The following is a 17,536-nucleotide window of genomic DNA, read 5'->3' as shown; positions in this document are numbered from 1 at the left end:
ATGAGAACATAAGATAATGGGGAAAATATTTTTATAAATTATAATACATGTAGTGTATTTAAGAAAAATTATAAAATTATAAAATAGCTATAACTTTGTGATTCTGTTTAGGCCAGCAGAGAAGACCTTACAGGCCCTGGCGGCAGGGGCGTCGTTAGGCCTATTTTAGGGGGGCTGAAGCCCCCCTAAAATGTTCTTCAGCCCCCCCAAATAATTTGGCATTATTGGATTTAAAAAAAAAAAAAAAAAAAAAAGTATTTTGGTGATGTCATTAAATTACAATCCACTAGCCTATCATCATACTTAACGATATAAAGTTGACACTGTCAGGTCCACTCTCCATCCATTGTGTGCGGTCCCTTCAAGAATTAGGATTTGGGAGTGACGCGGATATGAAAGCTAGTTTATCCGTCTTTCCTTTACAAGCAGGAAAATTATTTCTCTCTTTATTTGAGAAAAGTTCATATTTGTGTTGTCAAATTTCACTATGACCCTGAAATTCTGTCTCTTGTGTTATCATATACTGAATGCAAGCAAAACTACAGAGCAAAATCACACTCTTTCTGATTGAACCAATCTATGAACTGTCTGAAACAATGGATATCCGCGGCCCCAAATGGGCCCCAAAAAAAATTGCCGTGCACTACACACGCAAACATGCCACTCCCCTTGGGGCTAAGCCCCCCCTTTCTTTCAATCCTAGAAACGCCCCTGCCTGACAGCCCACCACTAGTGCTGCCTGCAATTCATTTCCTTTAGTGAGTGAGCTCATTTGTAGTACTTTTATTTCTGCCTGGATTTGTTTTGGCCAACAGATGGCAGCAGTTATCTATGGCTGGGACTTATGACCTGGAAAATACACTGGTATGGTAGCATGGGGTCATAGTACCTCATAGAAGTTAGAATTTGATAACAATAGGACAGAAAATTAATATTTTACACGTGGTTTACTAAGAGTGCGGCCGCGTAAAAACACATTTGAGGCTCACATTTGATGAGGCTCACATTTGATGAGGCTCACATTTGAGGCTCGCCGTCACCAATCCCCAGTCAAAATGCATATACTACAATAAACTACGTGTCTGAAATTCAAACTATAGTTTATTTATGTTGATGTATAGTTAACTATATCATATTTAACCATTGTCAACTTTCACAGATTCTTCAAAATTCTTATGAAGGTGTCAATCTAACCGGCGGAATGCAGCCTCCATTTTGCGATGAAAATCTCAGCTCTGTTGACATGAAAAGTGAAATTATGACCGAATTATGATCGGGAGTTATCATATCTGCTGGCTAATTTGAAATGATGCAACAGCCCCCCGTGGGTCTTTATGGACGTACTAATGTGTTTTGGACTAAATCTTTTACTGGATTCGACCGAGTGGACCCTTAGCGATCAAACAAGACCGTTTTTGCTGGACTAGCAAGCACAAGGGGGACGTTATGAATCATAATCTGTGAGTCAGGGAGATATTTTATCAGCTATTTTTGGAGTGCTTGTTTGACAGAGACGTTAACTGTACCTGCTGTTGTTATTGTATCTTGAAATGGTTTGCATAAATCGAATTACAAGAACCGTAGCTTTCTAATGAGATATCACATTAATACTCATCGTTACAGAGCAGTTGTGTACATAACACAAATCTACACTTAACACTCTGACGGCCCGCCCGCGGGCCGTCAGAGTGTTAAATTAAATTAAATTGCCAGAGGAACAGAATTTAAGTTGGTTGACTGAACTGAAGTCAAGTGAAAACTCTGAGTGTAAAGCTTCAACACTGATAATGGACATTGATAGCTGACCGTTACCTCTTCCGTTCCCCTCACATCCCATCCATTATTACTAGCTCATGCTGTGTCCTGTAATGTTCCAACCGAGAGATGTCTGTTTGAGTATGAGGAGTTGTATTACAGGGATTTCTTTGGGAAAGACCTACATATTGTCTGATTTCCACTGACATGGGGTCACGGACAAATAAAAGCCACCTGGGCCCTCCTACAAAGAGGAAAGCCCCCAGACTGAAAGAGATGCAAAACTCTGTAGTCATTTTATGTCTCTCTGTGGTTAACGTGTTAATTTGAGTGTCTTTCGAATCTTTTGGCACCCATTATTCTGCTCCTGCACAGTAATTTGACATGGAACATCTCTGTTGATAACATAATTAGAAAGTCTCACAAAAGACACAAAGATATATAAATATTCACAAATCATCAGATCATCTCGCCTTTGAAACTGGTTTGCCTTTGATTGGTAATTCTAGCAGTCTGACCTTCTGATTGTTTTCTTTACCTATAGGGATGAAGCCCCCCTAGGTCAGAGAGGAGAAGATGAGGATGATGAGGAGGAAGATGCAGACAAATCCCACCATCGTACCATGATAGACAGGTTATTGGAGAGACATGGAGCCTGTATCCTCCACCATGAGCCCAAGCTGTACCGCGCAGCAGCTGCCAAAACCAAATCTATTCCAGGGTTCAGCATCCTGGCTTTCCCGGACTTCTGGGGGCACCTACCACCGCCAGGACATGAATCCATGGCCCCGCGCAAACCCAACATACAGAGGTACGCCACGCTCGTTACAGCACTTACCTGATGTCTGTAGAGGAGTAATGTAGTTCATGTAACATGAACATAGAGATGGGTTTAAGAATGGTTAATTGTCACAGACTGTTTTCAGAATCATTTATTGTCATAGATAGGGATGCCCCCCGATACGCGGTTGACTGTACTTGTGTGAACCGCTCGAGTCTGGGCTCCAAAGTCCAGACTCCCAAGTCCATACTCCAAAGTCCATACTTGGTATTACATTTCATTACAGTCATTTAGCAGACGCTTTCATCCAAAGCGACTTACAATTCAGATTCTATCACATCGTAGGCACAGCTACGGGAGCAATTTATTGGGGTTAAGTGTGTTGCTCAAGGACACATCGACATGCGACTAGTGGAGCCGGGGATCGAACCGCCGAAGGACGGCCCTGCTCTCCACTTAGCCCCAGTCGCCCAGTATTGAGAAAGGCCCTAGGTTTTGGGTGACTCTCCGTTCCCCACCGTAGAAACAGAAGTCCATAAGGGACAATGAACCTCAAGCGAGAACATTTTCGTATGCTTAAGCAAACTTTAATTTTTTCTTGTACGAGTGTGCCACACTGCTCATTACTTTACATAACTAAACCTAAGGAATGCCACCTGTGAAATATGTAAATTAACGCCCCAATGATACCATATAAGGCTACCCGCCCTGCCCCTTTTGTCCTATATTGAAGTCCTGTTTTCGGAGATCCAAAAAGGAAAGTCTTGTCATTTTTAACAGCGTCAGCAGCAGAATTAAGAGACCTGCTAAAGACAAGGTATAGGGAAAAATAACAAGTGCTGTTAATGCTACATAATGCCCCTCAGAGTTGTACTGTCACTAAAAGAAAGAAGAAATGGCCCCAATACGAGAAACAGCAAGGCCATCGAATACTGCAACGGGAGGTTGGTCAGATCATTTGAGATGTTTATATTAATAATGTAGGTTTATACAATAGCATCAATGGCCAATTTAAATCAATGGCGTTATCATTAGGCTACATGTATACATCTACAAATATATTTGCCTATAGTTGCAGAGTCAAAAAGAATAATTCTCTCTTTTAAAACTCAAAATTCCTTCAAAGTATAAATATACAATCCATGTCCAAGTGCAGAAGTTGACTCTCGCACACGACTCCTACTACAGGTCAAAATCATTCGGAAATTGTATTGTGACCTGACAGAATATTCAAAATTCAAGAAAATGTTTTGCAAGTTCTCCTAAATCACTCGTACAAGCCACTTTAGAAGGAGTGTGTTTGTTCGAGTGATTGTTGCACGAGGCCCAGTGTCACTGCAATCTGCTGCTCCTGAGCCTGTATGAGGACAGAGCCAGAGGATCAGTCTCTCCCTCCACACACTCTTTTCTTCTTTAGCTTTCCTCCTCGTTTCTTCTCCAAACCACCTATGCCCCCCCCCCTCCCTCACTCATTACTATCATCCCACACCCCTACTGTTTCTCCCAGTCTCCTTGTCACATTCCATTATTTCCCCATCCCTTCTTTTATTAAGCCATCTCCCTCCTCTCCAGCAGACGTGACACTGCCGTTGCCGCTTCCACGGTCATAACGGTCCCTGTGATTTCTTCCCTCCTTCCTTCTTGTCGGTGTGCTATCTATCTTCATGTAACTATGGCAGCACTGAGAGCTGCACGGCTCTCTCACAGTAGTGAAATAGTCAAGGTAAAATAGATCTATTAATACTAGATTGCTATGATACAGGTTTAGGTTCGGACTGTGAGCCTACACATATCATGTATACATCATCAGAATCAGAATCAGCTTTATTCGCCATGTATGCGTACGCATACATGGAATTTGGCTCCGGTTTCCACTCCGCTCTCAATGTACATACACTATTTTACAATAAACAAGACAAAATATATAAAGAATAAGAGAGGAGAAGATAGAGAAATGTTGTGTAAAACTCTCTGCACTGTGCCATGCATTTCAATGCAGTCGTCTTCATCTCTGTGCTGATTGCTGCTGATAGCGAGTGTCACCGTTTTTCTTTTTCAGCATCAGAGTCAATTTCAGGTTTTATATTTTAGTTCCAAAGTACCGGTTGGTTCTTGTAAACAAGAAAAGGTTATTCATGACCATTAGCTCAGCTCTCTAGGACAACGCTTAACCTGGACACAGGTAAACAGGACGCAGGTAAACAGGGAAGTTTAAATGTCTTTCCAGAGTTTTTTTTTCAAAAACAGATTTCTAATGTGAGTAGATAATGTTGGCATCAGTGGTGCCGAGTTTAGATAAGGCAAACGTCAGCACTCGTTCTGGGTCATGTCCACTGGCTCCAATATTTATAAAAAAAGTCATGTCTAGACCTTGTAGTCAGTCCATCCCTTTGTCCCAGAGTTAGATATTGACAGCTGCTGCTCAACGCCACAACAAGTTCTCCAAAGTTTGTTGTTTGTCCAGAATGACACATGGAAGTACAGTATGTTCTATGTCAGGTCCTTCATAAACTGTTGAAAAATAAATCTTTTTTGTATTGATTTCACAATGCTGTGGCTAAGGTGTGGTTAGGTTTATTATCATTGTGGTTTGGCTGCAAATAAGTACTTTACTTCGGATAGCGGACCATTGTTGTTATTGTTACAATAATTAAGATGCGGTTAAAGTTCTGGAAGATTCCTGGTCATACTTAAAACACATAACTATTGATAGAAAACTGGGGGTGAACAGTCCAAAACGATATCTCTCTCGTCACCTGACTTCCTGCCACCGTTGATTCAGGTGATCCCAAAGCCCTCTGGAAGAGCGCTGGACCAATTTTGACAATTTCTGTCATATGACGCAATAGGGCCAAAAACGATTTGCCATCGAATTACAATGGAAAAGAGACATCTGTAATCAACACCGAGTATTCATCAATAGTCCTTATTCAAATAAATTATTTAAAAGTTTGTTGGGGACTATTTTGAGCGGCGGATTAATCCATGTTCGGTGCTCTAGTGAATATATGGGGCAGCGGGATGGTGTGTGTGGGATTGAGTAGGAATAAAACTACACACAATGTGTAGTTTTATTCCTACTCACCCAGAGCAACAGTGTGGCTCATTGACATGTTTTTAACTATGGAGCTCTATGGCACGGAGGAAGAGGATATGCTGTCAGGCCTTGATACACAATACTTGTTTGTAGAGTGTTGGTTTGGGTCTGTACATGAGATTTGTTGACAAATGAAAATATAGTATTTCATAAATGATTCTCTAATTCAATGATTTTCAACCGCTGTGCCACGGCACACCAGTGTGCTGAGAGAGATCATCAGGTGTGCCGTGGGAAAATGTCCAATTTCCCTTAATCGGTCCAAAAAATATTATTTAGTTGCTGCAAATAGTTTGCCATTGTTGAGCGTCTGAGCCTGCAATATAGTGGCTGGCTAAGTAATAAATACTCTGGCAGTAGGTAGCGCAATAATGACCGTGTTCATTTAAGACAGTAGAATGAAATGAAGCGCGGGAGAGGTTGCGGTGACAAGACGAACAGCGATGGAGAAATATTTGAAAAGGAAAAATGCAGAAAACTGGGCCCTGGACAACATAACCCAGATGAAAAGCCTCGTAAGGATCAACAAATTGAGAGACTTGTCAATATATTCTCAGCATATATTTGGCCCTCGGTACAATTATATCCGGCCCGCAAGAAAATATCATATGTCTATAATAACCGGCCCGCCGCACCACAGAGCTCCGGGACGAAACGTGGCGATGTGAGCTGGCCTTTTTGTGCAACATAACGAAGCATCTCACTGCGCTAAACCTCCAGCTTCAGGGACGGGGACATGTGGTCACAGACATGTATGATATAGTGAGAGCTTTCCAAGCCAAGCTGCGCCTGTGGCAGACTCAGATGCAGAAAGGAAACTTGGATCAAACACTGACACACCCTGTCTCAACCGCTGTGTTCCCGACTGTGCATTTTGCTGATAACTGGGCGCACTTGGCACGGAGTTCACGTGGCGATTTGACGACTTTGCAGCTCAGAAATTTAAAATTGAACTACTCAGCAATACGTTTGCAGTTGATGTGGAAAGAGCACCTGTGCACTTCCAAATGGAGCTGATAGACCTCCAGTGTATTGACACACTCAAGGTACATATGCATAAAATAATGTAATTTTCTTGCTACCCTGAGGTTGATTTGTCTTGTTTTAAATGCTTTTTTTCCAAAATATTGAATGAAACAATTTTCTCTAGAAATTGAAATATGGAAATGTTGCCGACAGCCGTTGCCAGAGGCTTATGTTTTTGGGTTGTCCGTCCATCTGTACAAAAGTCCGGTCCATTCTCGTGAACGTAATCTCAGAAACGCCTGGAGGTAATTTATTCAAATTGGCACCAACATCCATCTGGACTCAATTATGAACTAATGAGATTTTGGTGGTTAAACCTCACTGAGACCTCACGTCTTTCCAATTCTTGTGAATGCAATATTTCAGGGAGGCCTCGAGGGAATTCTTCAAATTTGGCACCAACGGCCACTTGGATTCAAGTAGGAACTGATTAGATTTTTTGGGTGGACAAATGTCACTGTTACCTCACAACATTTTTGTCCATAACTAATGTCTGATATGCTAATTATGACAATTTCACATAAATGTCTAATAGGATAAAAAGATAAAGTGATGACACTTTAGACAGACATGATTGGCGGAGGCATACAACCTCGAGGCGGTAATTATATTTAATTTATGTATTAAACCTTTAATTGTGTCTATTGTTACTTGAGCTGTGTGGCTATATGACTGTAATTTAAATCTGCACATATGTTGTTATTGTTATATGTGTGTATATAGAGGAGTGTGTGTGTGTGTACGTAGAGCACTTTTTAATGTCGCTCCTCCGAGACATTTTCTCAGCCGTTTCAAGAGGCAAACAGACGCTGACATTTAAAAATGTTAAAGATGCAATTTCCCTCTGAACTTAATCTAATTATGTCTGTTGCCGCTCACATCGAAATAAAACAAAAACATTTTTGCAGTTTTGCAGTCGCTTAACAGAAATAATGTTAATGCAATTTTTGTTCAGGCTGCTTTGCGACTAAATTGTCTCCGGTGTAGAGTGAGATAAGGCCTAATGTGAGCAACCTTTCAAGCTCCGTCTCATTTCTAACCCTGATGTTTTCCTCCAGTCCACTCTGCCTCTGTCCATGGGACTACTTTGCTTATTTAGTTTTTCAAAATGTTTAAAGAACAGAATATCATGGAGCTGACCAGGCTGTTGTTGAAAACAGGGAGGAAACAACACTTTTACACAGAATATTACCTTTAGAGTGGTTAATGCTGTGTGTTAGCCGTAGAAATTTAAATGGCAAACCAACACAGGCCCACAAGAAAAATGACAGCGTTGGTCTTTTTCTTTTGTCCAACCTTAGTCATAGGGATGGCAGATCAAAGAGTGGTCATGTGAATCATTTGTTAAAGCATTTGTCTAACATTTGGGGTTTCCCTCAGAAAGCCTTGCCTTTTCTACAAAGACTAACAGTAAAACACGGTGCTGTAAACTGTTGAGTCCTTGACTTTAAAAAAGGTCAACTTGGGGTGTTTTGGTGGCTTGAACATGCTTTTTTTCACTTTTAGGCACTCTGTTCCTCTTAGTGCAATTGGATCGAAAGCTTTTTATGGGAGCCTGCCAACATTGAGCAATATATAAACGTTGTATTGTTTTAAGGTGGCCTGGCTAAGACAAACAAACCATCAAACAGCTTCAGCTAATCCAGAATGATGCTGCCAGGATTTTAACAAGGACTAAAAAGGCATTTGAAATTTGCTACGGTTTCTCACAGAATCAACTTACAAGTACTACTGCTTGTCCACAAATCATTGAACAGTTTAGGTCCAAGACACTTTTCAAATCTTCTGATACAGAAAGAACCTCAGGCATGCCATAGTGAGCAAATCCAAGCGAAAGACCTACTGTACTTGTTTGCCATTCCTGTTATTCATTTTTATTTGAATCAAATAAATTTGCTTTTTATTTTTATTCTGTGTGCTTTTAATGATTTGTTCAATAGTTTTTATTGTTTTTACTCCTTGCCTGTTTGCTTTCATTGATATTTTATCATTTGTTTCTTGTGCTTTTCACCTGTCTAATCTGTAAAGCGCTTTGCGTTGCCTTGAGGTATGAATTGTGCTTGATAAATGAATTTGCTTCACTTTGCCTTGAACTATTCCTTTAAGTACAGAACCTGAAAGAAGTACTTCAGACCAGATAGCAAGAAACCAGTGCACAGTTGCTGTCATGCTAGTTTTCAGACCAAATCAGACAAGAAAGCCTGTTGCATATCTTTATTGCATTTTCTGTCCCATTCCAATTTTCTTCTGTCCGACATGTTTTCCAATTAAATGCATCTTGACTAAATAGGGAAAAGAACTTTACTATATAGTTTTTACTGTGGTGTGTGTGAGCTACAATGTGGCCCTGGTTTCACTGGTGGTTTTATTGGTTGGTGAAGTGAATGTGGTTAGAAAGCTTGTGCTCTACTGAAAACTAGTCCAAGTGTTTCCTGCCTTGGAAATCATCAATACTTTCTGGCGTCTCATTTAAACTTCCCGTACTTCTGTCAAAACGTCTTGTGACCCCCAACTAATTTATATATCACATCTAGGTTTTTAAAGTTACTACAAGGAACTTTAAACTGGTTATCAAACAGTCTCATTGTAATACTGATAGTCCTATATGACCTACATAAGCAAACGAGACCATCAGCGGGACGATTTGCTGATTCTTATACTTACTGTTAATGCTCGTCATCGGTGCCACCGGTCCGGCAGCGACCAACACACCACCGACATAGCCAGATCTGACTTTGCTGCCGCCTTCCATCTGCAGTCTGAGCTCCGGCGGGAGGCCAGGAGCAGGGCTTTACCTGGCGGATCCCACGGTCCCTGCTGGGGGCCAAAACTAACACCAGGCTGCTGGAGCCCCAGGCCGTATTGCTGGGTCCGCTGAAGGGAAGGGAGGCCCGGAACAACCAGAATCAGTAATGGAGAGACTGTCAGATCCTGCTCTAGTAAAATGAGAGGCTTTCGTCCGGAAACACTTTTGTCCACAGGGACCGCCAAAATCAACACCAAATTAAAGTTCCTTGTACTAAGATATATTGAAGGGACATTCTCAATGTTAAGATATTAATGCCTGTGCTGTCTTTTATCAGGCAGAAAGTGTTTGAGGATGCCCAACGCTTCCTCACTACTGATGGAATCATCAACCAGGTAGTGTTTGACCTGGAAGACAGCAGGTTGGTATACATATATACATGCACAAACACAACACAATACAGACATGCATTAAGCTGTACAAGATTAATGTTTGGATTGAGATTGTGAACATTTCATTTTCATTATCTTTCATTAGTTGCTCAAATGGGAAATTAAATAATACGCCCTTAAATCCGCTCTGTCTCTTTGTCTGTCAGTCTCCAGTGTCCATCTGATTCCTTGAGGTTTTTCTCAAAGTTTGAATGTGGGAACCTAAGGAAGGCTGTTCAGGTCCGCAGGTATGGACGGAACACACACACACACACACACACACACACACACACACACTATGAGCACAAGGTCAAGTAAGTCAATGAGAAGCAGAATGGTATTATTACTTCTATGTAGTCCTAACACAGTAGGCCCACATTCAACACTGATACAACCACTGTAGCATGTGTCTTGTTTCTTCTTCTTCTCTTCCGTAGATATGAATATGACCTCATACTGAATGCAGACGCAAACAGTAGCCAGCACACCCAGTGGTTCTACTTTGAAGTCAGTAACATGGTGGCAGACGTTCCCTACCGTTTTAATGTCATCAACTGTGAGAAGAGCAACAGCCAGTTTAACTATGGTGAGAAGGTTTTGTGTGTGTTTTGTAATGACATCCTTTACAAATTGTTAAAGTCTCATTCAAGTTTACACTTTGATGCATTATCCATGATTCAATGATGTTACGAGGTAGTGTTTTTTCCACAACTTCTTACAGACGAATCTAGCAACCGCTTTGTGTGATTTGCCATCTAGCGGTGTCGCCATTACTGCGATGGCAAGCTGTAGTGGCTGTACTGTCCGCTAACAGTCTTAACCGGTGACTTTCAGCCAGATGCGTCCACGGTTGCTTATAGTAACTTGCGTAAATGGTTGGCATAGATAATAAAACACAGGTGAGTATGTATTTAAAATTGATTAAAGTAAAACAGAAGGCTTTCATGAGGACACAGCAGCCACCGTTACGTGCAACCACAGCACATTTGGCTTGGAATCACCAGTTAACGGACACTTGTTTGTGTACTGTTTATAATGCCGACCAATGATGTGTACCTTGAGGTCATTAGCTTGTCCTAGTTTGTCCTAGCAATATTTCACAATAATGCAACAGTAAGTTAATGAAGATCATTTATTCTGTGGGACCACCGCAGCCCCTATTCTTAGCCCTCTAAGGTTATTAACCAAGGTTAGCTGAGCACTGTTAACATAGCCGATGTTACTTGTTTCACCACGTTAGGCTAGACAGCTGGGAACTGCACGTTCCCCCCCCGAAACTCCTGGATATTGTTTTCAAGTAACTTTACATGGAAAGTAAAGGTAAAAATAGAAAATTGTACCCTTTTTTAAACATAGTGTAGGGAGACGCCAGCGCCGTATTGGGACCAGTTTACTTATGGTATTTGCCCGGATTACTGTACACATTTAATTTCAAATATGACCGGTAATGTACACTTAATTTACTATTTGCCAATTTTGGAAACATGCTTAACATCACTGTTTTTACTGGCAAGCTCAGAGTTAAGTACGGACTGCCAGAGTTTTATGAAAAAAGTTTCATGAGAGAATGCAACAGCACCTCAAACCATCCCAACTGCATCACCGCCTGGCTGTAAACCTCCCCAGTGCGTGCTCACACCTCAATGAAGCTGGCTGAACTATATCAAGGGCAAAAAAGGAGAGATGCAATCCTAAAGACACCAAACTGGACACTCACACAAACAGAATTGGTGACAAGGAAAAGCCTTGTGGAGTCCAACACTCTTGAATGACTCCCAGTAATGCAAACACATTACCCAACAATATCCATAGCCATCAGCATCTAAGATTTATCTCATTTTAGCCAGGTGCTATTTGCCACTGTGAGGCCTCCTACCTGAGGGACCTCCGCAAGGGCATGTCAGCTGCGAGCAGTTCCTTAAAGTGCTCCTTTTTCATTCTGATTACATCCCCTGTTGTTGAGGTCAGCAGTTCTCCTCCCCTGCTTGAAATTGCCTGGAAACACCCTGTGATTTACAAGTTTGGTTCCAAGTCCTGTGTTGTATTCAGATGCTATTGATCATCATCCAACTCCACCTCTTTCCCCACCAGAGAGGTTTTAGTTCATGTACAGCAAACAAGCTCTAGCCAGTGGTCAGTCTGCCAAGTCCCAGGTCTTTTTTTTTTCCAGACACCTGACTGTGAGGGCATACATGTAGTTGCAAACATGAATTGCCCCACACATTCTCAGTCGCAACTTTTCAAATACGGCATCTTGGTCAATGGTCCTAATAATCAACCCATGGGGCTCCACGTACCCCTCTAGCGTCAGTTTTGGTCGTGTCGGGACGTTGCTCGCTATATGCATATGTGTCTTTTCAAAATAAAGTTCCGTCTTCACAGATAATTTAGGTTAAGGCAAAGAAATGAAAACACTTACTTAGGGTTAGGAAAAGAGCTCGGTTGACGTGACCTAAATGGTCCACGTTGACTTATGGTTACACAATGGACACGAACACAGGTCTCCTGGGTCAAAGTCCTGTCGTTGTTTGACTCATCCAACAACACTTGCTTGTGGGGCGACTGTGGCTCAGTGGTAGAGCAGGGTCGTTCTTCAATCAGAGGATCGGCAGTCCGATCCCCGGCTCCGCTAAACCATGTGTCCTTGGGCAAGACACTTATCCCCAAATTGCTCCCGCAGGTGTATGAATGGTGCCACCCTGATGGGCAGTCCCATACAGGTAGTGAGAACGGGTTGGAATTTTTTCATGCGTCCATGAACATTTGGTGTGTACTCGCCTGCAAACACGCTAACTACGCATCTACTAGAAAAGCAACTGCTGTTGACATACGCACACGACCAATGTAGGGTGCACAGAAATCTGTAAATATGCAGACAACTGTGCGGGTGGTTGTCCAAAGCAATAGCGCTCGCATGCACACTGCACACCCGGACCTCGCTTCAGAGTGGCCTTTGTTTCTCTGCAGAAATCTTCACTGTGCTCATTTATTTATAGCATCCTTCTGAATAAAGACGAAAGCCTCCCAAGGGGGGAAAGTTTTAAGGAGAGGCAAAGATACTGCCTGATGGGAGTTAAAGTCAAACGTCTCTCTCCTTTTTTTCTTCATAGCTCAGTGAAATGTGAACACAGTTGTGAAACCCATGGATATAATTCAGTGTGATGGATATTATTATCTCTGATGTCCATTGCAAATAATTGTTTTCTTCCATATACAAGTAATCTGTTGATCGTTAAGAGGGCTGCTAAGATGCTGCTCTTGTTCAGTGTCCTAATAGTTGGTCCTATGCCTGTAAGAATCAATTCAAAACGTTTATTTAAAAAGTGCAACATCATTCTTCATTGCTTCATGTCCAATACATACGGTAAGTCCCTTTGAAAAGTGTGGTGACTATATATTTGATATATACCCCTTGAGCTGACATAAAAACAGACCTCAATCAATAGAGCCATGTTGCTGTATTACCCTCTACGACTCAATCAGTGGGATTTTCTTATTTAAATGGCCTTTTGCACTCTGACCCTCTATCAGAGCTCAGTCTCTGTCCAATACATACACTCACACACACAGTGTGGGGGCTAATGGGGCAGACCCCTCGCCGTGCTTTTTGTTATTCTCTCTCATTCTGAAGACATCTCTACAGGCTCAGCAGTGGGTCCAACCATAATAGGCCATCCGCTAGAGCTAAATACACACACACAGACAAAAAGGCATTGCAAAGCACACGCAGTACCTCCAGCAGCAATCTTATTTCTTCCACACACACTTACTACACCCTGATTCATACAATGCCCTTTGTACCGGAAAATAGCTCTTTTTAACGTCCACCGGGGAAATCGGTTTCATCTCAGGAATGAGCCAATGAGTAGAAAGTAAAGGCGGCTCGTCCAAAATAGTCCCTATCCCATTGTACAGAAAATGGCTTTTCTTCTGAAAGATTGCAATGTGCTATCTGGCAGGCTACAAATCCATCCAACAACTATCTATTTTTAACCCCTGGAGATTTTATGCTGTTTTTTTTTTTGGTTCAACAAGAAGCGATGTCTCTTTAACTTTTCTAGCCTCGGGGCAAAATATCCACCGTAGAAAAAGACTGTGGTTACTGAGGGAGAGAGTTCGGGGTCCTAGATACAAGGTCATCATTCTTCATTGTGTTTTTGACAGTCAGGAAACTTGGGGGTAGGTCTCTGACTGGCAGATTCAGCAAACACTCCAAACATCTTAGAACTATTGTGAATGTTTTGTGAGTGTCTCTTTGTCGTCGTTAAGATTCTCTGTGGATTTGTGTCTCATCGTGGTGGTTTTCTCTCTCTGTGGTTGTTTTGTCTCTTTGCAGTTCTTTTGTGGCTCTTTGTGATAATTTTGTGTCTCTTTGTACTTTTTTGTTTTTCTAAATAAAATGTATCAATGTATGTACAATCTTACATCAAAGATGAACATTTTAATATTATATAGCATACATAATAATATTATAGAGACAGTGACACTGCAGCATTACTATCAATTTCTACTAGTTTCACTGCTGTTACACCTGATTACATGCTGTTCCATGTGGCTAACTGTCAATCTGTTTGTGTGTGTGTCTGTGTGCACTGCAGGAATGCAGCCCGTGCTGTACTCAGTAAGGGAAGCTCTGGAAGGTAGACCACACTGGGTCAGGACCGGGACTGAAATTTGTTATTTCAGGTGAGAATGAAATGTGGTTTTTTTCTTCTGCTGTAAACTACATATAGCATTTTAGAAGATGCTGGCAATCCAATCACTTAGAGAGAAAGAATTTTTAGAAAGTGAAAAGTTCAGGACGGCATCTTGACCCCTTAGATAACTATAATTGTGCCAGCGTCTCTTTTTCAGGACACACACGAAGCCTGAATGACTGAAGTCATAACTCAGTGTTTTAACATATGACACAGCATGATATTGATTCACGTTAGAACTCCAACAAAAGAAAGGTCAATGACAAAGGGCAGTTTCAATGCTAAGTGGTGTCTGAAGAGCACTCAGTGCTAAAGATAGACCTCACAGACACGATCTTTTATCTTCACATAGCTTAACTTAATGTTTGTCAATCCCTCTATTTTCTCCTCCAGAAACCACTTTTGTCCAGCTCGAGGCAGGAGGAGAACGACCTTTTATACTCTGACCTTTACCATCACCTTCAAACACAATGAGGACGTCTGCTACCTGGCCTACCATTATCCCTACACATACTCTGCTCTGAAGGTACTGATCCACCCCACCAACCATCTATCTCTTTTGTGTTTTCTATCCTTTACTTCTGGAGTTACTTTACAGCTGAACATTTGAAATAAAAACCCATGATAATCCTCTGAAGGACAACTAGTCAAGTCAACGTTATTACAGCAGTGAGGTCTTTGGGAACCCAAACAATGAAGACGTAAAACCAATTTCAACACAAAGACAAGGGTTAAAAGGCTGTTAGTATGGTAAACAGGAATCATTCTTGTCGGTTGGAAGCCACAGTACACACATATATAATATATATTACAAATGAAGCTTCTTTCAAAAAGTCGATCTGTAATTGCTTAAATAATTCATGTGTATATATTTCCTTCAGCTGAGTTCCACGCAACCTTGCTGGTATGCAAATGTAATCATAAATCAGTGTAGCGGCCATGGGACATTGATTATAATGCTCATTTCCTGCAACCAATACGGTAATGCTGATTATTGGGATTTCTCTCCAGCCTTACATTCATTTTTTGCAACAAGAGATGAATATGACAGTAAATGTTATAAAGTGATAACAAGTCCTCTTTCATGGGCCAGAAGAACGGAAATGTTTAGACTAAAGAATCAAAATCCAAAGCAACAGTGTTGATAGAATCTTGTCATGGGTCCGAGCCATTTCATCTGAGCAGTGGCGGGCCGTGCATTTTATACCTGGGCCTTCAGTGCTGTCCTTCTACAGTTGAACCACCTCATAATAACCTCATTATGATGCCACAGCTACGGGTTATTATTTGTTTCTAGGGGTGTAATAATACACGTATTCGTATTAAACCGTTCGGTACGAGGCTTACGAACCGAACGATACGTTTGAATAATACTAGTGCATTTGGAAAATGCAGAAGCTTAAATTGTGGGCAATATAATGTTTTCAGTGGACTTCGCTCAACCTGGCAACCCACCACATAAGATAAACTCTGACCCCGGAAACAAAACATTGTACCCTGGTGAGGTGAGGCGCGTGTGTTCTGGGAGGCGATGCTAAACTAGCTTAGCAGGAAAACCAACAGCAGCACACAAGCTACAAACTCTCCCCGCAGTGTTTAGCTGATCCCTACTGATTCAAACAGGGCTAAAGCAATCGCCACACAATCCCCATTTCTCTAGACCATAATTCTTACTTTGTAAAAGAAAACAAAACCCCAAACAGAGAATCAAATGTCCGACCCTAACCCGCGCATGACGGGATGCTTCGTCATTAACGGACAATGTATATTGTCAAAATCAACGTAGTTAACACAATGACAAGAACAAACTCACAATAACCAGTCACATGACAACAAAGCATGACAAAACATTCCAACAACACTGCGGCGCTAAAACACGCATTCCACCGTACACTCAAGGGCACGAGCCATTCAAATATCAGAGGGAACAATATTAACCATATCATAAAAATGACACCATAGACAAATGCACACAGTAGTAACGCTACTGCAGATGTAAAAACTAGTGCTGGGCAACGATTAAAATATTTAATCGCGATTAATCACATGGCTTTTTTGCGATTAATCGCATTGTTATGGCAAAGTTCAATAATGAATTCAAAAGTAGTGTATTGTGCACTTTTATCTTAAAAGTACTGCTATATGAACAAAAGGGCAATAGCATTTGGTTCAGGAGATGCAGGTAGCATGTTTTATACTTAATGTGAATATAATTCATACTTTGTTGGCATGTTATTCTGAAAACCGGATGTTCGTCTGAAGAAACCGGATGTTGTCTCACGTTAATCTTTCCGCTAACTTTCAAAGTCCTTCGCTCGCTCCCGATCTGTGCCGTTTAAATGCGTTTACCGTGAATTTCAGCATATAGGTGCACTAACATGTAAGTGTCTGCTGAGTTGACCACGGAGATCTGAGTGTCTGCTGACTTTACCGCAGCGATGTCCAGTAGTCTCCAGGGAGAGCAACAGCTGGTGCAGCTTCTCTCTTTATTTCTGCCCCCCCCCCCCCCCTCGACCAGAAGCGGAAGTCGCCTTTTCTCTACGGCAACCCTGAAGGGACATCATATCTCCAATACAAAACGATAAACATGAGACAGTCTGTTACAATAATAATAAATTAAAAATACTTACCTGTTTTTTTTTGTTGTTGTTTTTTAATGATTATTATTATTATTATTTTTTCCCATCTCAAAAGGCTCAAGGACATACACACACACACACACACACACACACACACACACACACACACACACACACACACACACACAACTGACTATAGGATGTTTGCTGGCTTTTATCCCACTGTTCTTGCCATCCTCTTGTTGTTATGTATATGTATTGTCTCTTGTCTTTCAATAAAATAAAAAAATAAAAAATAAAAAATTATAATAAATTAAAAAAATGCGTTAACGCGCGATAAAATAATTGTCGGCGTTAATTAATGAATGCGTTAACGCGAAATTAACGCGTTAACTTGCCCAGCACTAGTAAAAACACAAAAGCA

General features: G+C 41.3%; 1 protein-coding gene across 1 annotated transcript in view; it reads left to right on the top strand.

Annotated features, from left to right (window-relative positions):
- agbl1 (AGBL carboxypeptidase 1) overlaps positions 1-17,536 on the top strand; it is a 170,302-nt gene that overhangs the window by 107,037 nt on the left and 45,729 nt on the right. Inside the window, exons 15-20 of the mRNA XM_076076023.1 lie at positions 2,300-2,566; positions 9,743-9,826; positions 10,004-10,084; positions 10,274-10,422; positions 14,435-14,522; positions 14,927-15,059. Of these exons, the coding sequence (XP_075932138.1) occupies positions 2,300-2,566; positions 9,743-9,826; positions 10,004-10,084; positions 10,274-10,422; positions 14,435-14,522; positions 14,927-15,059 (802 nt within the window). The remainder of the gene's footprint in view (positions 1-2,299; positions 2,567-9,742; positions 9,827-10,003; positions 10,085-10,273; positions 10,423-14,434; positions 14,523-14,926; positions 15,060-17,536) is intronic.

The sequence above is a fragment of the Anarhichas minor genome, unplaced genomic scaffold (assembly GCF_050575085.1).
Source record: "Anarhichas minor isolate MPS153535 unplaced genomic scaffold, ASM5057508v1 ptg000005l, whole genome shotgun sequence".
In the NCBI taxonomy this organism is placed as follows: Eukaryota; Metazoa; Chordata; class Actinopteri; order Perciformes; family Anarhichadidae; genus Anarhichas; species Anarhichas minor.
Note: the sequence above shows the minus strand (reverse complement) of the source record. Positions and strands in the feature narration are given on the sequence as shown.